Below are 26,383 nucleotides of genomic sequence, written 5' to 3' on the forward strand. Positions count from 1 at the left end.
CCTGCCTAACTTTTGTAAGTAAGCTGTAAGGAATGAGCCTGCCAAATTTCAGCCTTCTACCTACACGGGAAGTTGGAGAATTAGTGATGAATGAGTCAGTCAAACAGGTTCCAGTTATGACCATTACGCATAGAATTTCGAAATAAAAACTGCCTAACTTTTGTAAGTAAGCTGTAAGGAATGAGCCTGCCAAATTTCACACTTCTACCTACACGGGAAGTTGGAGAATTAGTGATGAGTGAGTGAGTCAGTCAGTCAGTCAGTCAGTCAGTCAGTGAGTCAGTGAGGGCTTTGCCTTTTATTAGTATAGATATGGTCCTTTTTCAAAAAAAGGAAAGAATTAACACTGTGTTGCATGGCATTGTGCTGACTGTTCCCCTTAGTGTTAACTGTGACTGTCCACTTGTTTAGATTCTTTAATTCGTTCTCAGTTGTGCAATCAGGTCACATGCTGAAGAAATGAAGAGTATAAAGCCACCGGTTCAAATCCTCATTTATTCCAATGGCTATTAATCTTACAAAAAAGTTTAACTTTAGATAGATAGATAGATAGATAGATAGATAGATAGATAGATAGATAGATAGATAGATAGATAGATAGATAGATAGATAGATAGATAGATAGATAGATACTTTATTAATCCCAAGGGGAAATTCACATACTCCAGCAGCAGCATACTGATACAAAAAAAAAAAACAATATTAAATTAAACAGTAATAAAAATGTAGGTAAAAACAGACAATAACTTTGAATAATGTTAACGTTACCTCCCCCCGGTGGAATTGAAGCATCGCATAGTGTGGGGGATGAACGGTCTCCTCAGTCTGTCAGTGCAGCAGGACGGTGACAGCAGTCTGTCGCTGAAGCTGCTCCTCTGTTTGGAGATGATCCTGTTCAGTGGATGCAGTGTATTCTCCATGATTGACAGGAGTCTGCTCAGCACCCTTCGCTCTGCCACAGATGTCAAACTGTCCAGCTCCATGCCAACAATAGAGCCTGCCTTCCTCACCAGTTTGTCCAGGCGTGAGGCATCCTTCTTCTTTATGCTGCCTCCCCAGCACACCACGGTGTAGAAGAGGGCGCTCACCACAACCGTCTGATAGAACATCTGCAGCATCTTATTGCAGATGTTGATAGACGCCAGTCTTCTAAGGAAGTATAGCTGGCTCTGTCCTCTCTTGCACAGAGCATCAGTATTGGCAGTCCAGTCCAATTTATCATCCGCAGATTTAAATTAAGGAAGTGAGCTGTTATCACTTGAATCAATCTATTTGATCTATTTTTTTACAGTAAGTGCTCGCTGCTATAGTTCATATTTGTAATACATTTGTTCTTAGTGATATGTTTTTAATGTTATTTCAAGGTGTCTCTGTAAAACCCGCTGAGAAACCAACTTACCTATTAATATAATAAAACTGAACTGAATTTAACAGCTGTAAAATAAAATATTCTCCACTAACTGAGCAGAATTTAAACAGCATGAAATAGTTCAGTTTATGATGAACACCATGTGGACAGAAGGCAGTGATATTCTTTCTTACAAGTTTAATCAACATAACGCACATTGTTTGTGTGCAGACTCATCTCATGTGAATGGTTTTATTCACCCATATTGATACAGAGCCAGTTCATGTTTATATCTTTTTAATAAAAAGGAAATACAATACATTTTCATATATATATACGTATATAAATAATGTGTGTGTGTGTGTATCAGTAGAAAATTCATTAATAATAAAGATGTATAAAAGGTAAATGCATTTAACTAGAACACAAATACAATGAAAATGGCCAACAATGGGGAGGTTTTAAAAGCTATTAGGGAAGGACAACACAAATATATTTACAGGTCTTTAAAAAAAAATGTTAGCCAAAGCTTTGAACGCAGTAAAAGTGAATCATTAAATTTGCCAAAAAAGGAAAAATGCATTTTAGCTTTATGAACAAGATGCTACTCAGAGTCAAAGAGTTGTTATCCAGCAATATTCCATTAAAAATGTGTTCTGTTTAAACTGACATTTTTCCTGACCTGTCCGTTAACATTTGTTCACTAATAATATTTCTATATCACCTTTTCTTACAAGTGTAGCTCAACTTGCTCTTCAAAAACATAGTTACAAAGAAAATCGAAGGCATTATAAAAGTAAATAAGAAGCAAATGGAGAGGTCCTTGTCCTTTGTAATAAATACACTGCCTGGTCAAATGGCTGGGGACAAAGACAGGCGGCCAGTGTAATGAAACCGAGACAGTTTTCCGAAGAAAAAAAAAACCAAAATAGACCAATACCTCGTGATCACTTGGCAAAGGCACAGAAGATCAGAGCAGAGGTTTAGATGGAGGATTCTAGTAGAGGGGACAGGAGGACCAGCCGCTACTTCAAAATAGCACACATCTCTCCGTCCTTCTTCTTTAATTGCTGCCCCATAACACGACCGGACTCTTCTACTTCACTGTAACTGTTAAAAACATAAACACAGTAGATACACGATGTTCACTCACAGAGTTCAAACATTAATAAAGTGTACTCTTACTTCTTGTTCTGCCTCCTTTCTTGGTTCACCTGTAGATCAATTATTACCAAAGTAAACCATCACAATAGATAAAGGTCTGCTTAGAGTAAAGTCCAACTAATAATATTATTTTTAATTACTGTGGTTTTTTGTTGGATTTTGAAAGAACCCCAACTTAATTGTCATTATATATAGCATCATTTTTTTTCTTCTGCATTACACATACAGTAGACATTGTGTTATAATCTCTGTATATCTGAACTTCTAATGTGCTGTGCTCAGGTGTCATTATTTGCATAAAAACATCTTCGTTTTTCTCTCCTGCCTTAGTTTTGTTTTTAGTTAAAATTAAGTCTTGGTTCTTTCAAAATCCAACAACAAAGAACAGTAACTTAAGAAAATAAATGTTATTTTACAAAACGGAACAACATCCCCGTTTTGTGACTGCTGGTACTGATGTGCCTCAGTCTCTGTGTTGCATGCGCGCGCAAATCGGGTAGGCACTGCAGATCAGGTAGCAACAGTCCTTTTCTTCAACCCGGAAGCACGTCGTTCTTTCCGGTCATGTGATCATGATGCACTTCCGGGTTATAGGGCACGAAGCACTCTGGAAGCCTCACTACAGCAGCTCCTGGTGGTCCCCATGTTATCCAGCAGGGTTGTTTATAAAAACTACAATGTCCATAATGCCCTGCTGGAATTTGGGGACCTTCCATGCTGCTGGGAGGGCTCCATCTGGCGGCCTGGAGGTGTGGACCGGAATATTTGGCCAGCCATCCCTCACAGTTCCCTCCCCTTAGCGAAGACCACTGGGGCAGAGCGGCCAGCCACGCGAGGGACGTCTTCCTCCAAGAGGACCCGTCAGTCGGGCCTTGGCTGCGCTGTCTAGACTCCCCAGAGAACCTAGGGGGTACGGTGTATCGGCTGTCCCTCCGATCCCCTGTCCTCCGAGGACAACTTCGCCATACGTGGCCTGGCCGACGACAGTCATAGCAAAGTCGTCGCCCTCCTGGTTGTCTTCCTCCGCAAGACTGGAAACACCTCAGCAGCTCCGTCAACTCCGCCCTTTTCTCCACCGAGGGAGGTCTTATGGCCGCCTCGGTGCTCTCAGCCCTTCTTTCTGATATGTCAGGAGACCCATGTTTTATTTTTGGGATCTCCTGCTTATTCTGGGACTTGTGCACAGTTTGGGTCTCTCTATTGGAAGAAGAGAGCCCCTTTGCTGTCTGCACGCCTGTTGACCTTACTTTATTCTTTAGCGCCGCATCACCCCGAGAGACAGTACATTCCAACTGCTCCGATTTGATTGGCGCTTCCCCCGCCCCTTCTGTTACCACCGTCAACTCACTTATAGCACGGGTTGGGGTCTTGAGGTCCGAATCGCTCCAAGAAGCCACCTCATACAGCTGCCCTGGCTCGATCGTTCCTTCCCCCGACCACTCGGTTATCGTTCCGTACTCTATTGTCGGGTACGCAGTGCTTTGGCACCCACTACTTATTAACCGCAGGGCCGGATCACACTGCGTCCCTTTATGTTGTATGGTGCCGGTTCCACTCACCTGTACTACCGCATCATTCATAACGGGAGCCTCTCGACCTAATCGCCGCAGGTATCCTTCCAGCCTTTTCAGCAGCGCTTCGGCTGTTGCTCCCAGCTCCTCCACTTGCTTCTTCAGTTCCATCAGGCCCTGGAAGAAACTATACACGGGCTCGAGCAACTTCTCGAGATCCCGCAGTCCCACACAGTCATATAATTCGGCCTGAGGCAGGCTACAGTCGTCAGTTGCCTTACCTTCTGGCCGGGAGCCAATGGGCACGTCCGCTCCTGACATGGGCTCGGTTAGGTTACGCACAGGCTCTTGGGAATTGGAGTTTTCTGAGGGTCGGATGACTGCCACCGGCCGACTGTGATCTGCCTTTTTTAATTTAATGGCAGACCATTCAGTCACATCCCGCTCCTCTTTGTCTTTATTTATGTTCGGCGCTGCTTCGCTCGCCTCCCCCTTCCCTTTCAGGGAGTTTGGTTCCATCAGGGAAACAATGACCTCATCAATGGACTGAAGTAGACCTTCTCCTTCCCGAAATCCTTCGGGCAAGATCACATGTCCTGTTTCGGCGAATAGGCAGGTCTCTTCCTGGTCAGCTGACACCGTGTTTTGCTTACGGTTTACCCAGCCTGCTCCAGGATGGTCCACGTGATTATTGTCGATGAATAGGCGTCTCTCCAGCAGACTCCTAGATAGGCTTGACTCCTCGCTATTGCGGCCATCTTGCCCAGGTATGAGGTAGGTGTCCGACTCACAGTCCGATTCGCACCGACAGGCCTCTGCAAAACAACTAAAGAAAGGTCCCGGCGCAATGGCCGTTTTCTCGGCACATACCTCCGGCTTTTGATGGTGTGTTCCAAGGTCCTTTAGGCAGTCCGGTGTGTCCGATTTCCGACAGTGCTCCTGCTATCGCGCCGCTCGGGCTTGCTCGGCTTTAATCAGCGCCCTGTCTTCCTCACTGCCCGTCAGGTAAGTCCAGACTCGCTCGGCGTCAGTTAGGGTCTGTTCCTTTGGGCGACTCCCATTCTTCCTTCCAGATTTCTTCCCCATCACGGTCCGAAGTACAATAAGGCTCACTATCGCAGCGCTCTTGGTATAGTGTGGCATTTCGACCTCCGGGTGCTTCGACGCTACCTTCTCATGGTTCACTGTCCACACAAAGGATGTAATTTCAGGTCTTCTGCCAACCGACGGCCAGAGTATCCTAACGACTATGCCAGTGCAGCTGTAGGGGGCGCTATCGCTCCCTTGAACCCTCAGGTACCACTCCAAACACCAGGTAAAAGTACAATTATTATTTTTATTATAAATACGTGCACTAAGCACCCTCCACTCCACACTACTCATACAAATACCAATTCTCTAATTAATCAACAATAATACACACTCCTCCTCTCCCAGACACTTAGCCACCCTTCCTCCCAGCTCAGCTCAGTGTCTGGGCTTTCCCACAGTCCTTTTATATCCCCTGACCCAGAAGTGGTTCCAGCCCAACAACCCATAAGACCTCATCACTTCCGGGTCAGATTAAAAGTCCTTTTCTTCAACCCGGAAGCACGTCGTTCCTTCCGGTCATGTGATCATGACACACTTCCAGGTTATAGGGCACGTAACACTCTGGAAGCCTCCCAACAGCGGCTCCTGGTGGTCCCTATGGTATCCAGCAGGGTTTTTTATAAAAACTACAATATCCATATTGCCCTGCTGGAATTTGGGGACCATCCCTCACAGTGCGCTTTCCAAATACTTTGTAAGGATTAAATAAACTCTTATGGTGATAATGTAACACTGGAAATTTGATGTTTAGTTTTATAATTAATTCATGTTTTAATCAAGAAGTTTGTAACATATAGGTATGCATGCAATTTGGTTAATTTTCATTTGTCAAAAAAAAGCAAAAAATTAAGCTACAAAACAGGGTGGGCCACTGAGCAAAGTGAAAAGGGGAAATGGCCACCCGGTCCCACTATTGATACAATATATGCAGATTTACTGTGACTCCTAATAATTCCTTCACAGACTGACATTTTTATAAGAAAAGTGTGACAGTGACTTCAGTGCCGGCAAGGCAAAGACCAGTAGGATGACAATTTTACATTGATTCTACATGAGCACTGTGGTCTATACATTTGAAATGACTAGATGACTCAGGACAATTTGGGAAACTGGCTGCGACAACTTGAAAAGGATATTGTGATGTGTCAGTCACTGTCTTGCACCCCAAAACATGAGGCTGAGTCTCAATACTTTAACAAAACCAGCTTTATTCAACTTGAAACAGGAACAGCACGCTTATTTATTATAGCAGGAGCTACCATTTTACTATACACAGACACAGCGAACAGGCAGAGTCGGGCCATGGCCAAGTAGTACTGTTCCCTACATTTATAATGTTTCTTGTATCACGCATCAACGACAGGTGCACATAGTGCAATCTCGATCAGCTTGGCGCTGCGAGCCTGCGGTTGCCCCGGCAACAGACAAGCAATCTTCCACAGGCACAGCAATCGGGCTTCGAGATGCAGTTCGGGGGGGGGGGGATGGGGTCCCAAAACAGTTCAGTAACCTCACAATATGAAGAACAAAAGAAAGATTCTGATTCTGATTGATAACTGTGCTGTCCACAGCATGCTTCCTTATTTAGATAATGTTCGTGTTGAGTTCCTCCCACCCAATTGCACAGTAGTGTTTCAGCCATTGGATTTGGGCATCATTCACACACTGAAAGTGTATTATCGCAAGGAAATGCTGAGAAAAATTCTTGTCAGCATAACTTGTACACAGAAGGAGATGAAAATTAACGTGAAAGAAGCTATTGAAATGATTGCAAACCCCTGGACACAAGTTTGTGAGTTGAACTCTGTCCCAGCAGCATCGGGTGCAAGGTAATAAACCAGCCCTAAAAACTGACCATTCACTCACACACACAACAACACTCCCACTCAAAGTGGAGCCATTTTAGATTTGCCTGTTGATTAAAGATCAAATGTCATTTACACAAATGTATTGCAATATAAATAACCAATGAATGTACATAGATTTCTTTGTGTAAATAGATCCTAATATTTAATCTCCGTAGCATTATGTTTAATCCTGGAAACACAAACCAAAAATTAAATTTTTTCCAGCAAGAAAAAAATGTTATGTGTAACAAAAACATGTAAATAACAAAACAAACATAAACACAGCAGGAAAGGTATATGTCTAGTCTTTTTTGTTTGCTATGTTTTGAAGCAGTCACCAATGCACAGCCCAGTGTTGTAAACAGGACAGCAGAAGCGTGTTTCTTTGCACACTTTTCTTGTAATATGTTTTCTGTAGCTTGAACATGGGAGGATAGAATGTCAGCGTCTGATCCACATGATCGATGCGCCACTTGTGCTTTTGTAGGCTACCACACCATAAGGCTTAGCAACTTTGATATTTCCCTGACACAAACATTGACAGTTGCTGAATTGTGAACAGTGCACTTGAACAAGATCATTTAGTCTCTTTACCACATACCTACATGTACCTTCACATGACAAAATTCACCAGGCGTATAAAGGCAGTTTGCTTGTACAGTATATATCAATTTTACTATATGTGTCAACGTCTGATGACCAATTCACTTTGTCATCACTATTGCTTGATTCAACAAATGGTTCAGTTTGTTCCACTAATGGTTCAGAATACTGTTCAGACTACTATTCAGGCCGAATACAGTACATTGGATCATAACAGTTTATGCCGAGAGACACTCGGACTTAACAGTTCTTATACAGAATTCTCAGGTCGGGAGATGTTTGGGGTGAAAGCTTAAAGTTTAAAAGAAAAAAAAAATAAATAAATAAGCATCACAAAGGGTCAGGCCTTGTGCTTCACACTTATACAGAATATATTGCCACTCCTTGCTGCATAGGGCTTGATAGATATTTGGCCACAACGGCATTCTTTATTTTCCAATTTCCTACATACTTTTAATATCTTGAATGTGTGCAGGCTAGACTCATTGACAGCTTTTACCTGGGCTTCAAATTTTTGTATCATGGTAAAATGGCTATTAACATTTTCCTGCTCTCTTGGGTTGGGTCCTAAGTACACAGAAATAGCCTGTCTAATAGATTTAACTGATGTCCTACCACAGGGGCCCTGATTCCATTTAATGCAATAATCAGTCTTGTATGAATTTGTAAGCATGCTCTTGCAAGGGTTTAATACCACATTAGACTTATTTTCTTCATTCTGCCTAGTGCTGTTTGGAAAAAAATCTGGCCACACTTGACCTTGAACTGGGATAAACAGCTATTGAAAAAGGATGGATGTACAGCAGTTAAAAGGAAAACTTTTTAGTCAGGTTTTCCTGTAATTTATTAACTCACTTTCCACATTCAAATTGAATTTTAGCCAAATTCTTTAGCAGGTTAAATAATAAGTTTCTTATAAAACCAACAACATCAAAGTAACTACATGTCTAAGTTTAAAAAAGAAAAAAAAATGTTTTTGGTTAATATTTTACAGCCAATGAAATACTGTAGTTCTTTGAACCCTCCACTTGGAAAAAAATACTTGAGCAAGTTTTTTTTCCAAAAACACACCTATGGAAAGGAATCTTCTGAATTACTCTTATATATTTATATTGGACAATACAATGTCTTTACTAAAGTGTCCCAAGACCCTGTTTTAAAACCAAAATTGTATCCATAATTTAAAGTGGGATGAGCCACAAGTATTTTCCAGATCATACATGAGATATCGACAATGTCTTACTCAAAATGTACACATTTTGCAATTCCCATGTGGTTTCCTTTTTATTGTGAGCCACCACCATTCTATTAACACTAGAATTACCAGAGCCTACGAAAAAACTCGTAAATCCGTCCCACCTTAAATCGCGTCTTAGATCCGTTTGCACCTCTCCGCCAGAGTCCTTTGTCATCTAAATGTGCTGATAAACAAAAGCTTACTAGTAGCCAGCTATTCCATCCCCCCACCGACTTAGAACGAATTTCTCCTAGCTCATGGCTTGCCTTGATTTGATTTTCTGGCATTGAAGTGGAGTTTTAGAGTGGAAATAATATAGTGTTATTTTGAATACACGCATTTCATGTGTGTTCCGTTTCTATAGTAGTCTGTGCAAACACATTTTTAAAACAGAAACGTTTTTCATATTCTAATAGTAAATGACAAAATGTTGGCATAAACTATATAACGTATGAAGCCTGAAGTCCATATATCAAAGAAACACTTTCACAAAAGGTACAAATAAGAGAACACGTGTGCTTTTATTAGAAAATATAACTGCACAAAAAAATAAGCCGCGTTAGCATGCCACATTGACATTCTTACTACAACCGCCGCGGTGGCGTAATGGTATCAGCTCCTGACTGGGGATCAGAGGGTGGCGAGTTCGATCCCGCACGGCTCCACTTCGAGAAATGAACTGCTCTTATTCTTACAATTTTAGAATAACAACATAAATTTGATTTCAGTCTGTAACAGCCGGTGTAACTTATGATACTGGTAAAGGTTAGCTTTTTTTTTTTTTTTTTAATTCACTTTTCATTCTCGCAGTCGCATTCAGAATCAATCCATACAACCCCATCTGACATAAAGACGCGCTATAGGTCTGCAGTGTACCACGATGCATACTACCGCCCCCCCCCCCCCCCAAAAGGGTTCTGACACACAAACGCTGGCGAAGCTGCCTTCTTCGTATCTCACCGTCACTTGAAATCAGCAGTTCTTAGCATTGCACCACGCAAGCTGTCGTATCAACCACCAACTGTAACTTGCTTTCTTTATTCTTCGGTTATAGTCTTGAATAAAAGTACACTTTTATTTATGTGAAAACAGCTGTGTCAGATGGGGTTGTATGGATTGATAAGCAGCTAAGAACTGCTGATTTCAAGTGACGGTGAGATACGAAGAAGGCAGCTTCGCCAGCGTTTGTGTGTCAGAACCCTTTTGGGGGGGGGGGGGGGGGCGGTAGTATGCATCGTGGTACACTGCAGACCTATAGCGCGTCTTTATGTCAGATGGGGTTGTATGGATTGATTCTGAATGCGACTGCGAGAATGAAAAGTGAATTAAAAAAAAAAAAAAAAAAAAACCTAACCTTTACCAGTATCATAAGTTACACCGGCTGTTACAGACTGAAATCAAATTTATGTTGTTATTCTAAAATTGTAAGAATAAGAGCAGTTCATTTCTCGAAGTGGAGCCATGCGGGATCGAACTCACCACCCTCTGATCCCCAGTCAGGAGCTGATACCATTATGCCACCGCGGCGGTTGTAGTAAGAATGTCAATGTGGCATGCTAACGCGGCTTATTTTTTTGTGCAGTTATATTTTCGAATAAAAGCGCACGTGTTCTCTTATTTGTACCTTTTGTGAAAGTGTTTCTTTGATATATGGACTTCAGGCTTCATACGTTATATAGTTTATGCCTACATTTTGTCATTTACTATTAGAATATGAAAAACGTTTCTGTTTTAAAAATGTGCTTGCACAGACTACTATAGAAACGGAACACACATGAAATGCGTGTATTCGAAATAACACTATATTATTTCCACTCTAAAACTCCACTTCAATCCCAGAAGATCAAATCAAGGCAAGCCATGAGCTAGGAGAAATTCGTTCTAAGTCGGTGGGGGGATGGAATAGCTGGCTGCTAGTAGCTTTTGTTTATCAGCACATTTAGATGACAAAGGACTCTGGCGGAGAGGTGCAAACGGATCTAAGACGCGATTTAAGGTGGGACGGATTTACGAGTTTTTTCGTAGGCTCTGGTAATTCTAGTGTTAATGGTAATCCTTCTCCTGTCCATATCGATTGGGTTACGTCTTGACACTGGTTTTGTCATTTCTGCCTTTGCACACAGCAAATTTTCATACATTACACTATTAATTATCTATAATGGAAAGAATGTACAGTATACAAATGGGGTAATTGTTTTTTATTAATAGAGTAATTTCCTGATCCTTTGAGCTTTGGCTTTATTAATGTCATACAAAAGTGCAAACTTTCTCTTCCACATTGACTTCTAGGAAAATAGTGAATGTTTTTATTAAAAATGCATCTTTATATTACAAAATATTCCAAGATGTATTAATGCCTTTTGAGAATAATTTAGCCAGTTGCTCCTTGCAGATCCTGTTTGGTTTTCACTGAAGTTGTTCACAGTCTGTGTTGGTCACTCAGATTCCTAAAATGGAGGGAAGGTCAGCTGTTTTTCAGATAAACCTTAAGCTGTGGGCATGATTTGGTTAATTTTCATTTAAAGATTTGCCAAGAGGTACTGTTTCTTGAATAACATCCACTACTTTTGTGTTCATTATTGCCTGCGTCTTTGTGTTTTTTCTTTTTTTATTTTTGTATTGTACTAACATATACAATCTAAATGCATAAAGACTTATGGTCCTGTAGCACATGTTCTTGTATCTCCTTGACTATTTTCTGTCAAAAACAATTAGTGTTCTAACATTACCAAAATGGTTAAAAAAATGTCTGAATTCATGTATATTTTGGTCTTAAATTCCTGTAAGATTTGAATATGTAGATGACATTTATTCATTTCAGTTGCCATTTGGCTATATAGTGTAAATGAAACAAAAATATTTAAAGTATACTGATTACTCTTTGCTGCCTATTGTAAAATGTAAATATATATGCCAAACAGTAATGACATTGAAACTGGTGCTTAATCCAATTCAGCACTCACTAGGGTCAAGGCAGGAATCAACCCTGAACTGGGCATGGCCAATAACACACACAAACTCATATGGGACTACGTTAGATTTAACAGTTAATTTTCCCTATACTTCTTTGAAAAGTTTTAAAAGAAAGTGAAGTATTTGAGGAAGGGACCATGCAAATGTCATTTAAACAAGAAATTCATAACTTGCACACTGGATTGTAACGGAGCAGCTCTAACCACTGTCAACTGTGCTGCTGTAACACCACATGTAGTGAGATCTCATCTGATATCAAGAAATCAATTTTGGTATCTTTCAGTTATACTTAAAACAAGGTTGATTTGCTATTTGCATCATTTGTAAATAATATTACCTCCATATCATCTGTGGAGGTTTCCTCATATCAGTGAGTCAGAGAGAGTGGGAAGAATAACAACAACATTTATTTATACAGTACACCCCCAACATTTGCGGGGGTTAACTTCCTAGAGCACCCGCTAATTGTGAAAAATCGCAAATTTTGGATGTGGTTAAAAAAATACTTGTTTTCATAGTTTAAACCCTAAATATGCCCCCAGAACACTTTAATTTAATTTCAAACTCAGCTTATTACATTACCTAAAAATAGAGAACGTAAAGTTAAACCTGTATACTGAACTGCTATGTCTCCCGCAGTGCTAGAATGTAAAATACAGATGTTACCACTATATGTACTGTAATTCATGCAAGCGCTTTTTCATTGCCAGAAGCCTTAGATGGTGCAGGGCGTTTCAATGGCATCTTGGGGCTTTAACCCTTAAACTGACACATACTTGGGGGTTAATGCATCCCTGGACACCAAATACTTTTTTGCTGCACTTTAAGTAAACATCACAATTAACAAAGAAAAAGTGCAATTTTAATGGAACACTTTTTTTTCATGCAAAGAGCATCACAATTACTGCAACATTGATCAATTTACACACTGCTAATGAACTGTAAAAACTATTTAAAAAAACTACTGGAACAATATGTACAAAATGCAACTGACACCATGGATGTAAATCACTGAGCCAACTGCACTTGAACTGGTTGCATGTAAGCACACAGAGATAAGCGCTGACACTTGCAGGCTAGCCTTAGTGCGGCTCACGCTTGAGTCACAGAAATACAGGAGACTGTAGAGAGAGGAACTTTATTTAAACACTTCAAACAAACATGTCTCTTTCAGAAGAGAAATGAGGTCAGTATGCAGTTAGTTATCGATTAACACTAGAATTACCAGAGCCTACGAAATAACTCGTAGATCCGTCCCACCTTAAATCGCTTCTTAAATCCGTTTGCAGCTCTCCGTCAGCGTCTTTTGTCATCTAAATGTGCAGATAAAGACATGCTGCAAGCAGCCGGTTATTCCATCCTCCCACCGGCTTAGAACATGCACGAACTTCTCCCAGCTCATGCCTTGATTGATTATCTGGGATTGAAGTGGAGTTTTAGAGTGGAAATAATAGATCATTATTTGGAACACACACATTTCATGTGTGTTACGTTTCTACAGTAATCTGTGTAAACACATTTTTAAAACAGAAACATTTTTCATATTCTAGTAGTAAATGACAAAATGTAGGCATAAACTACCGTATTTTTCGGACCATAAGACGCACCTGACCATAAGACGCACCCAGTTTTTAGAGCAGGAAAACAAGAAAAAAATATTCTGAACCAAATAGTACCGGTATACTAAAATATTTATTAGAATATAGCAAAATATGGTAATATTTAACAGCGTAAACTCAACAGTGGTGTTAAGAACCATCCTCACTTCCATTAACAAATGAGGAAAGACTTAGAGGCTCAAGCACTTTTCTAGTTTTCTGGAAACCCCAAAAACTCACTCACTCACTAGTGTCAGAATTTATAAAGCTCAGTTGCTCACAATCACTTATATCACTTTCTTCGCTATCTTCACATATGATATTATCTTCAGTTCCATCTAAGACATTGCTAATGCCACATTTTTTTGAATGATCGTGCAATGATATCCTCCTTCACTGACTGCCATGATGTTTTAACCCATTCACAAACTTGAGTGATAGTGGGCCTCTTCATTCGTCCAGTAGGAGTCAGATCATGATTCCCAGCAGCCATCCATTTGTTCCACTCTTCTGTCATAAAGAGTTTAAATGGTTTGTTGATTGAAACGTCGAGAGGTTGCAACTGGCTGGTAAGACCCCCAGGAATTACAGCTAGATGAGTCTTCACATCTTTAAATCTGTTTTTTGTTGTTTCACTAATATGTGCTCTGAACTGGTCAAGCACTAATAAAGCAGATTTTTTCAGAAGCCCTCCAGGACATTTGGACCACACTTTTTCAATCCATACTTTCATTCCATTTTCGTCCATCCATCCTTTTTCATGAACATGCACAACTCCTCCTCGTGGAATAACATCTTTTGGAAAGTTTTTCCTTTTGAAAATTAGCATCGGTGGCAATTTGGTGCCGTCAGCACAGTAGGACAACACAGCAGTGTAATGTGTTTTCTCACGTCCTGAGGTTTTCACAGTTAATGTTTTGGCACCTTTGAGGTCAACCGTCTTATTAGATGGCACATCAAAGGTTAGCGGGACTTCATCCATATTCCCAATCTGGTCCATTGGAAAATCATTTTTTTCCTAGCATTAATTACAAATTTATGAACAGACAGAATCTTCGATTCATATTCTTGTGGCGTTTTTTGTGCAATTCTAGTTTTGGTGCGCATAGCAAGGCTGTTTCTCTTCATAAATCTGTAGCACCATGATGGTGAGCCAGTAAAATCCTTAATGTCTTTCTCTACAGCAGGGGTGGGCAAATTCATTCCTGGAGGGCCGCAGTGGCTGTGGGTTTTTGTTCCAACCCAGTTGCTTAATTAGAAAACAATCCTTGCCAATAATTACATTTCATGGCTTGTTAGTGCTTTAACTCTGCTATGTCAAGTCATTCTCATATCCTAGATTTTTTTTCCATTTTAACGATATCATCCAAATACTTTGAAGTGTAAAACGGATGGGTAATTCTCAATCCTTCACTTTTTTCTCTTCTCTTTCCTTCCAAGTATTTAATTAAATCAAATAGTGCATGATAAATACATACAGGTGTAAAGGGTAACAAGCAAAATGGATAACTGCTGGTTTCTTTTGTCATTTGCATCTTATTGCTAATAAGAAGCAATTAAAAACCAAGAATGCAGCTGTTTAAGACTTAAATAAGTAATAAGGTTCATAATCTTAATGAGGGAGATAACTAAAATGAAGCAGAAGTCTTTCTAGAGCAATAAGTGCTTCTTATTAAGCAATTGGGTTGGAACAAAAACCTGCAGCCACTGTGGCCCTCCAGGAATGAATTTGCCCACCCCTGCTCTACAGCAATGCGTTTGGCTTCATAGATGATCATTTTTGTAGAAACTGAGAACCCCATATTCCGGTGACGTGTGATCCATTCTTTCATGTCCATTTCTAACTGTGGCCATTTTGCAGCATGCCCAGGAAAAGTGTACTTACCGGTAGTTTTATCAAGTTTTTGCAGTTGATCCTCCTGTTTCCTCCACTCTCTTACCATTTCTTCAGTTGGAAGTGGCCCAAAATGTCTCTCCGCTGCTCTTTTTTCATGTTCTTTTGCATATTTTACTACCTCCAGTTTAAACAGAATTTTATATGCTAATCTTCTCGTCTTTGACATTTTGTACCGTTAGACTCGCTGTGAAAGGCAACCTTTTTCGAGTTGCGGTGCACTAAGTCCAAAAATTTTCTTTTGCGGCGCACCTGAGGGACTGCCCATAAATAAAGTTGTGACGACACAATCTATGGACAATCGCCAATAAAAACAGTTAATTTTACAAGTTTGAAAGACATTTTATTAATAAAGGAATCAAAGGATAAATCTTAAATTTAATTAATGTGAAGGTTGAGATTGTTTTTCAGCACATATGAGATTGATGCGAGGATCAATTTTCGAAAGACAGACACACATTTCCTTGTCGATCATTTGAAGTCTCTCGCGCTTCTTAGACTTCATTTCCGTAAGTGTTGAAAAACCTTGCTCACAGAGATTTAAAATATTTTACAAAAGTTTTCGCGGCGCCCCTAGAAAATTCCACGGTGCACCAGTGCGCCACGGCGCACCGGTTGCCCGACAGTGCGTTAGAGAATTGGTGTTTTTCTGAGGAAAATACAGTAATGAAAGAACTGTCAGTTGTTATAAGAGACATATTACCGTACACATCAGTAATTTGACTCATACTGCTTGGCGATGCACAAGCCAAGCCGTATTACTATTAACACTAGAATTACCAGAGTCTACGAAAAAACTCGTAGATCCGGCCCACCTTAAAACCGTTCTCACCTCTCTTTTGTCTTCTAAATGTGCCGATTAAGAGGAGCAGCGAGCAGCCGGCTATTCCATCCCCCACCGTCGCAGAACGTTCACTAAGTTTTCCCAGCTCATGCCTTGTTTGATTATCTGGGAGTGACTGAACTGCTGGAGTTTTAGAATAGAAATAATAGATCGCTATTTGGAATACATGCATTTCATGCGTGTTCCGTTTCTATAGTAATCTGTGTAAACACATTGCTAAAACAGAAACTTTTTCATATTTTAGTAATAAATGTTACAAAATGTAGGCATAAACTATAGAATGTGTAAAGCCCGAGTTCCTAAGATCAAATAAACACTTCCACAAAAGCTTCACACACCATATAACAGTTTCCGTGGCGTAGCGTGCTAAGATTTGCCTCTCAGACCGAGTAGCTTTTCTCTGCCTCACAAACATGAGTTCAATTCCCCGCTGGGGATAAAGTGTTACTTCTTTTTTTTCTTTTTAACCTCAAACGGACATAAAATTTGTAAATTGGTATGCACTGTCAGTTAATGAGATCGTTATATTTTCATGTGGGATGCTCCTTTTAAAATATTTTTTTAACAATTGAGACTGCAATTAACATGAACAACTGTCCTTATAACTTATTTTTTTCAAGATCCATAACACACAGACAGACAGAGCACTGCGTAATACAGAGACAGACAGGCAGAGATATACAAACAAACAGGGAAGGCACACGTACTGAAAGAAAAAGCACTGAATAAGCTCACCCGCTCTAACATCACCCCTCCCCCCGATCTGGCTCTGTAAGTAACAGCGCAAGTACAGACGCAAACCAAGTGTGATCAAGAGTACTGGTTCGATCCCCACTCACTCCTATATTTGCCGTTTTCAGTAGTAAGCTGCTCTTTTTGTTAATATTATACAGTACACACATGCACTTGATTTGTGTCTGTACTTGCGCTGTTACTTAGAGAGTGAGATTGGGGGAGGGGTGATGTTAGAGCGGGTGAGTTTATTCAGTGCTGCAGAAACAACGCACATGTTGATTTTTTTTTTCTTTCAGTACATGTGCCTTCCCTGTTTGTTTGTATATCTCTGCCTGTCTGTCTCTGTATTACGCAGAGCTCTGTCTGTCTGTGTGTTATGGATCTTGAAAAAAATAAGTTATAAGGACGGTTTGCTGACTTGGAGCACCACTGCCTTACTGTGCCACAGAGACGCGAGTTCAATTCCCAGCTTTGAAGAAAGTGTTTTTTTTTTCCTCAAACGGACATTGAATTTATAAATTGGTATGCACTGTAAATCGTTAACTTTAAAATGTCAATCGCGGTTATTTCTGTTGATTAATTCATGCTTTTTTACTTAGAGTCAGAACAGGAGCTTTTTCAGCTTATTCAGCTTCTGATCTGACTCAAACAGCGCCAGTATAACTTCACTCCCAACCTGACGCTGTTCGTTTTCAAATAATATTGCATTACTTCGACGATGTTTTCTGATTGGTACTATTCGCGTCATAAAATGATTTCTTCAAAACGTCACATATATTTGTCTCTTTCTTTTTTTAAAATGTGCGTTGTAGCACTCAGCAACTGGCCACCTGCATGTTCTTGCGCACACTAAATAAGACAGCGCTATATGCAATCATCAGATTCAAATGTTAACAGTTATATAGCACAGAATGGAAATCAGCAGTTCTTAGCATTCCACCTACTGTAACTTGCTTTCTTTTTTCTTCGGTTATAGTCTTGAATAAAAGTGCACTTGTTTTGTTATACTTTTACATCAACATATGTTCCTGTGTTTGAGCTACATGGGCATACTCAAAAAATACACGTATAATGCCACGAAAAGTGCATGCAGACAGTTCAGTTCGCAAGCATTGGTACGACAATGCAGTCACAAGTACACTGCAGAGCTTTAGCGCGTCTTTATGTGAAAACAGCATGAGATGGGGAGTGTCTGATGATTGCATATAGCGCTGAAGTTACTGCTCTTTACTATGCTTTCCTCTGCATGTCCTGGAGTACAAAGGAAACAGCATACAGCAACATGTGGGGACTGGCAATACTGGGGGAAAAAAACACGCGGTCGTATGTATCGTGATACACTGCAGAACTATAGCGCGTCTTTATGTAAAAACCGCAGTGTCAGGTGGGGGGCGGTAGGGATGGATCCTGAACGCGACTGAGACAATGAAAAGTGAATTTAAAAAAAATAAAGCTAACCTTTACAAATATCATAAATTACACCAGCTGTTACAGACTGAAATCAAATGTATCTTTTTATTCTAAAATAGTGAAAATAAGAACACTTCTCAAATGGGAGTTGTGCAGGATCAAACTCATGAGCTTCTGATTCCCAGTCAGCGACTGATACTGTTATGCCACGGAAGCAGTGATAGTTAATTCATGTCAATGTCTCACACTAAGGCGGGTTTTTTTGGCGGTGGCTTTTTTTGTACCTTTTGTGAAAGTGTTTCTTTGATATTTGGACTTCAGGCTTCATACATTATATAGTTTATGCCTACATTTTGTCAATTGCTACTAGAATATATAACACGTTTCTGTTTTAACAATGTGTTTACACAGATTACTGTAGAAATGCAACACATATGAAATGCGTGTGTTTCAAATAACAATCTATTATTTCTACTCTAAAACTCCACTTCACTCCCAGATAATCAATCAAGGCAAGAGCTGGGAAAAGCCTGTTTACGTAAGTTCTAAGTCGTTGGGGGGATGGAATAGCCGGCTGCTGGCAGCTTGTCTTTATCAGTACATTTAGATGACAAAAGACGCTGGCGGAGAGGTGAGAAAGGTTTTAAGAAGCGATTTAAGGTGGGCCGGATCTACGAGTTTTTTCGTAGGCTCTGGTAATTCTAGTGTTAAAGGGCACCAACCAGCCTGACAGGCAGGGCTTTGCATGGCAGGAGAGACTATGTGTGTCTCTCCTGCCATGATGGGCTCCTTGCCTGCCTGTCAGAGCACTGTGCGGCATCACATAGTCCCGGCCGGCCAATCAAGAGGCCGACTGGATGAACCCATGCTGCGCCGAATGGAGCAGGTGACAGGGCGGACAGCAGCTCGACGGATGGGTGAGTAGTGTGAGCAGTATCTATGCAGTGCATAGATGCTGATCATGCCTTTATTTTGTTTTGTAAGTGCTGCTGGTTAGTGCCCTTTAAAAAAAGCACCTAGGCAGGACTTTTTTTATTTTTTTTAATATACCACTGTACATTTGTTTTTTGTTTAAACACATTTTGTTGTAGAAGTACGGTACCTAGAACACTTCTGGTGATGGAATTGAATCCTCCTGTCTGGACCTGTCTTTGATGATCTGATCATGTCAGTCAGTCAATCAGTGTCACACACACACACGCGCACACACACACACACACACACACACACACACGGGAGGCGTGAGCTGTGCTGATCATGTGACCTGAATGACTGACTAACCATTGAAACTCCAGGAGGCGGGAATTGCAGTGCTCTCACGAACACAGCTGTAACAAGCTGGACATGGAGCAGCACATTAGTACCAGCACAGTAAGAAGCGGGTGGAAGGAGAAAGGGAGATGACTGTCACAGGCTGTCATGGTTTTAATAATCTTTTATTTTCCCAGGTACCGGTACATTAAGTCCTTCCCCCTCCCCCTTCGCGCCGTCATCGCCATCGAGGTTATCCGACTCCTACTGTTGGCGGACGCTATCCCGCCTCCTTTCACGTCATTTGACGCAGGGTGCATGGCGTGTCTGAGAGTGGTGGGCGGGCATTGCCTCGGCGCCTGTCTGTACGCCATCACTGATTGAGCAACGGTTTCCGCTAACAATTATTAGATAGGTTCTAAGGAAAAATCCGCGAATGACTGAGGCCGCAAACTCTAAACCGCGACTTCACGGGGGTCTACTGTATAGCACAAATAATGTAGCTCAAAGTGCTTTATAAGATTAAATAAAAATTAAGTTAATAAAAAACATAAACTAGATTAGGCAATAACATTATACAATATGTAACAAAGAAAAAAGTAAGATCAAATGGCCACGAGGACAGAAAAAAACAAGCAAAAAAAAAAAAACTTCAGTTAGGCTGAAGAAAAAAAAACAAAATCTGCAAGGTTTCCAAGCCTAAAAGACCACCCAGCCCTGGGCATTCTACCTAACAGAAGTTCTACATCAGTCCTCAAGGTTTTCAGGCATCTCATGGAAGAATTTGATGATGTTGGTCATGTGGACATCTGGGACACCCGCCATTCAATCGGGAGTAGCATGGTACCTTGATCAGGTGGTGGTGGTGCAGACCAGAAAAGACAGCCATGAATAGTACAGATTAGTACGGAATCCAGAGAAAAATGATAATTAAATGCTCATATAGTCTAATAGGAATACAACTAAAATGTAGCATTACAAAAAATGGGTTTTTAGCAGTTTTTAAAAGTGTTCTACAGTGTTAGCCTTGCAAATTTCTATTAAAGTATTCCAAATTTCTAGTAAAGTATTGATTACATCTTGCCTGAAGAAGGGGCCTGAGTTGCCTCGAAAGCTTGCATATTGTAATCTTTTTTAGTTAACCAATAAAAGGTGTCTTTTTGCTTGGCTTTTCTCTACGTTCATAATGGCTAACACGGTACAACACCCTAGTACTATAGTAAAGTATTCTAAATTTTAGGTGCATAGCAGCACTTCTTTTCTTGTTGGCTGTTGGAATTATAAGCAGCACTTTTTTGAAGATCTGAGTTACGACTTGGAATATAAAGGGACAGACATTACAAAATATAGGATGGGGTGAGATTATTTAATAAACCATTAGTAGTATTTTTAAATCAATTCTAAATGACATGGTTAACCAATGTAACAATGCTAAAACTGGTGAAATATGCTCATATTTTCTTTTTCTAATTAAGATTCTTGCTGTTGCATTTTGCATTAACTGTAACCGATTGCTGGGTTAACCATAGGATGTTCATAAGCACTCTTGCCTGTCATCAGTGAGGTGTTTATGAAACTCTGTCTGACCAGGGAACTCTTTCTCACACAGGACCTTTGTTTTTAGCATAGTATCTTGACTGTAAAATAAAGAAGGTGCAAGGGAGTTATTTAACACTAACTTCAAAGACTCAGCTGTACAGCTCGACTTTTTGAGCTTTTGAATGGTCTCTTTTCTTGGTTTTAACACCAGGAGTGTGAACTCATTCTTCACTGATTTGGGAGGATTAGTATTTGAAATGTGCCTTGTTTAGTTTTGACAAATTTTACGAATAATTACCTTTTTTTTTAAAAAAGGCTCTTTAATGCTAAGTAGTTTTAATCAAGTTGCTCTATAATTATGTGTGAAAATGTCTTACAAATTAAAACCGATCTAATTCATAAAGTTATGCTTCAGTGAAATTAATATGAGGCATGTCTGCTGTGTAAGTCTACATCTGCTATATTCAAAATTAAGGGGGGCTTTCTCATGGGAAAAAATGAAAAATATCTTTTTAGCTAATACAAACAATTTCTCTTTGTAAACAGAGTTACTTGATGTCTCAGAGGTCAGCCTGACAGACCCCCAACCAGAAAATAAGAAAACAAATGGAAGGCCTGGCATTAAAGATATTGCTGTTTTACGGCTGAAACTGATTGACAAAGGGCGCCAACTGAACAAGGGGCCTAAACCTTCTCCAGCTCAGGAGGAAAGACGGGTCAGGCCTAAAGCAGTAAGTCAATTTAAATATTTTGGCAGAATATTACAATTCAGTAGCTGAGTGGTCTGTTGGACTTTTTCGTTGCAGTTCTTTGCAAACAAATATTGTGGAGTACTGGAATAAAAGTATATGCTGGTAAATATACTTTAAAGTAAGTTTTTCAAATTTGCTGAACAGAGGATCAGAAATAATGAACTTTTGAGTTTCACAGAAAAATAATGTACGTAAGATCGCTATATTGAGATTGTCAGTAAATTTTCAGTGATTAATCAGTACTAGCAACATCCCATATTGTTTAGCAATTTGAATATGTAAGTTAATTCATGCTGTTTTACTGTAAACATGACATACTGATAGCGGAACTATAAATCAATCCCTGGTCTGTCTGTGTGATGTTTGTATGTTCACCCCTGTTTCACTTGGATTTTTTGCTGGTTCAGCAGTTCCCTCCCAAATCCCAGAAACATATGTTATACTCTCTAGGTTCTCTAAGTTGGCCTTGAGGAAGATAGAATAAGCAAATCTGTAAAATAGATTGAGGGACATAAATTGTTTTAAGGATAACAGAAGTGTTACTGTGAAAACACAATGGCAACCATTTTAACACATGCAGCAAAACTCAAAGACTAATGAGTGCATTATTCAGAAGTGTTCATTTTTTAAAGGAACTCGTACTTAAAGATTTAACAGTACCACTAGGTACAGATTTCTTGTACTTATTAGTATCAGTCCTACATTGAATAATGCTATTAATTCATACCTCAATAGGCTTGTGATGTTTTACTTAAATAAAACAGGTTCAGGAAAACCAATTAGTTTTGTGCACTTTGTAAAAAGGAATTCTAAAACAGAACAGATCGACTATGTTATAGTTTATGTAATATGGAAATCCAGTAGTTCATCCATATAAAAGACACAACTGTGACATGTGCTATGTACTCTAGTACTGGTCAAAATGGGTGGTGTGTGTGGTCTAATACCCTTCTCTCATGAAAAAGGTTACAGGATGCTGTCAAACTGAAATCTGTGACAGAAACACACTTGAATTGTTTTTTCATTGCAGTAGACCTCATTGATATGACCAGATATTTCAATATACATAGACTTGATCTTGTTTGTCAATATACAGTATTGTGCAAGACAAACTTACAAAGTATGCTCACTCCCAGTGATTTTTCACCAAGCACTGTTTTTTGCTTCATTTTAAAGTGGCTTTTTTCAGTGAAGTAGTATGGTGGTGCAGTGTTTAGCACTGGTACAACACAAAGATCTAGCTTTCTTGGGTCAAATTCCATATGCAGTTAATGCATGTTTGAGGGCTGCATGTTCTTCCCTATATAAGTTTTTCCTTAGATGCTCCAGAGAAAAAACGTGCACTTGAAATATTTGAACATTTGAATAATTTTCATGATTTTAAATTTGTAATGCATGTTTGAGGGTCCTGTTTGGACAAGCAGCCCATCCAGTTTTGGGTTTTTCCTGGCTTGAATCCAGTGTTGTCAGAATAGGCTTCAACCACTCCTTGACCCTGTATTTATTAAACACTTCAAGCAAGTGTGCTCTGTGCCATATTAGAAGCTTGATAAATTGTATCTTTCCATATCAGTCCATGGATGTGCTTCCTCCAACTTCTCTTATTTTATTACTTTTAAATTTCATGTATGTGTTATGGCTCAAAATAACAAAAAACTCCTACCTTTTTTTACCTTGATAATGCTAGAAATACATTATGTAAATAGTGAAGAAAACCAAAAAAAGTGTATTAAGATAATAATGCCCCGTTTAATGTCCAGAATGCACTAAGTATAGCAAAAGCTAGAAAATGTAGCATAACTGTTATTTTCATACTGGGTTAGGGTTTGCTGCTATGAGGATCAACCTCCTTGGTAGCTGGTCTGAGAATAAACACCAGCTTCCAGTTGACAGGCAGTTGCTATACCATTGGGACCAGAAGAGGTGGGGCTTATGATGGCAGGATGGAAGGGATGTCAGGCATCTTCTGGGGTCTTCTCCTTCATTCTAGGGATGGAAATGAAAAAGGGATTAGTAACTGTCATGCCCTTATTAACTTCCCATTGTTTCCCTCCTTCATCTGATCTTGTGAGACACTGTCCATCCTTGTGTGTTTGAATATATATATATATATAGTAACAGACGTGGTGATCACACTTCAGGACACTCTTCGGCGTGTTGTCCAGTTAGGGAGGTCCCAAGAGAGTTTAGAAACCTCACATTTTCCTGAATGAGTGCCGCATTAATAGGAATGTTTCTTGAATGTGCATCACTTAACCACATAAAAACAGCTTTTTCGACATCTTTAAATGCAGCAGTTTGCATACATTTGCAGCCCGAGATTTTTCTTTTTTTTTTGCTCGGTCTTTCAAGAAAGTGTCATTGGCGAAATTCCAAATTCACTGGTAACGTCTTTTTACTTTTTGCCACAATCGAGCGCTACAAAAATTTAAAGTTTTTTTTTTTCTAATATGAACTATCGTTTTTTCATGTCTGCCGTTTCTATAGGAGGGTGACAATGAGTTAAATTCTAATGGATGTTTTTCAAATGTTGACAAGCAATAAGCAAAAGGTATCACTGAAAACCACAGAAAACAAAAACAGCAAAAAAACAAAAAAAAAAAAAAGTGTGAGGAAAGTTCGAAGAAAGAATTTTTTTTACACTGTTTCTATTTGGGGATCGTTGTGCACAACTGAGCTGCGACCACAGAACTAACTGCTCTGGGAATTATTCATTTAGGCATTTCAAGGTCTTTTGGGACCTTCATTGTAATGAAAGTATCTGCTGAATGTATTTTGTAGTAACGAGATTTCTATAGACTCGTGTCATATGGGGAAACTGTCGGGACCATAAAAATACTTCGTTGTAATGAAAATTTCGTTGTACAGATATTCGTTGTAACGGAATTTTACCTGTTTGTATATATATATATATATATATATATATATATATATATATATATATATATATATATATATATATACAGTACTGTGCAAAAGTTTTAGGCAGGTGTGAAAAAATGCTGTAAACAAAGAATGCTTTCAAAAATGGAAGTGTTAATCATTTATATTCATCAATCAACAAAATGCAGTGAATGAACAAAAGAGAAATCTAAATCAAATAAATATTTTGGTGTGACCACCCTTTGCTTTCAAAACAGCATCAATTCTTCTAGGTACATTTCCACACAGTTTTTGAAAGAACTTGGCTGGTAGGTTGTTCCAAACATCTTGGAGAACTAACCACAGATCTTCTATGGATGTAGGCTTCCTCACATCCTTCTGTCTCTTCATGTAATCCCAGACACACTCGATGATGTTGAGATCAGGGCTCTGTGGGGGCCATACCATCACTTCCAGGACTTCTTGTTCTTCTTTACGCTGAAGATTGTTCTTAATGACTTTGGCTTTATGTTTGGGGTCGTTGTCCTGCTGCAGAATAAATTTGGGGCCAATCATACGCCTCCCTGATGGTATTGCATGATGGATAAGGTATCTGCCTGTATTTCTTAGCATTGAGAACACCATTAATCCTGACGAAATCTCCAACTCCATTTGCAGAAATGCAGCCCCAAACGTTCAAGGAACCTTCACCATGCTTCACTGTTGCCTGCAGACACTCATTACTGTACCGCTCTCCAGCCCTTCAATGAACAAACTGCCTTCTGCTACAGCCAAATATTTCAAATTTTGACTCATCAGTCCAGAGCACCTGCTGCCATTTTTCTGCACCCCAGTTCCTATGTCTTCATGCATACTTGAGTCACTTGGCCTTGTTTCCACGTTGGAGGTATGGCTTTTTGGCTGCAACTCTTCCATGAAGACCACTTCTGGCCAGACTTCTCCGGACAGTAGATGGGTGTACCTGGGTCCCACTGGTTTCTGCCAGTTCTGAGCTGATGGCACTGCTGGACATCTTCCGATTTCGAAGGGTAATAAGCTTGATGTGTCTTTCATCTGCTGCACTAAGTTTCCTTGGCCGACCACTGCATCTACGATCCTCAACGTTGCCCGTTTCTTTGCGCTTCTTCAAAAGAGTTTGAACAGCACATCTTGAAACCCCAGTCTGCTTTGAAATCTTTGTCTGGGAGAGACCTTGCTGATGCAGTATAACTACCTTGTGTCTTGTTGCTGTGCTCAATCTTGCCATGACATGAAACTGTCTTCCACAACCTCACCTTGGTAGCAGAGTTTGGCTGTACCTCACCCAGTTTTAATCCTCCTACACACCTGTTTCTGTTTCAGTTAATGACTGTGTTTCAACCTACATGTGACATTGATGATCATTACCACCTGTTTGGTATAATTGGTTGATCATACACCTGACTGTAATCCTACAAAATCCCTGACTTTGTGCAAGTGTACCTATAAGAATTGATGCTGGTTTGAAGGCAAAAGGTAGTAACACCAAATATTGATTTGATTTAGATTTTTCTTTTGTTCGCTCACTTTGCATTTTGTAAATTGATAACAATAAACAATCGTTATATATATTTCTGAAAGCATTCTTTGTTTACAGCATTTTTTCACACCTGCCTAAAACATTTGCACAGTACTGTATATATAATAATATATATATATATAATAATATATACAGTACATACAC

At 39.7% G+C, this 26,383-nt stretch overlaps 1 protein-coding gene across 2 annotated transcripts in view; it reads left to right on the forward strand.

The window, feature by feature from the left end:
• igfbp2a (insulin-like growth factor binding protein 2a) overlaps positions 1–26,383 on the forward strand; it is a 107,044-nt gene that overhangs the window by 61,620 nt on the left and 19,041 nt on the right. For both annotated transcript variants that reach the window (XM_051931350.1, XM_028807572.2), the window contains exon 2: positions 21,593–21,777. In XM_051931350.1, the coding sequence (XP_051787310.1) occupies positions 21,593–21,777 (185 nt within the window). The remainder of the gene's footprint in view (positions 1–21,592; positions 21,778–26,383) is intronic.

The sequence above is a fragment of the Erpetoichthys calabaricus genome, chromosome 8, assembly GCF_900747795.2.
Source record: "Erpetoichthys calabaricus chromosome 8, fErpCal1.3, whole genome shotgun sequence".
Taxonomy (NCBI): domain Eukaryota; kingdom Metazoa; phylum Chordata; class Cladistia; order Polypteriformes; family Polypteridae; genus Erpetoichthys; species Erpetoichthys calabaricus.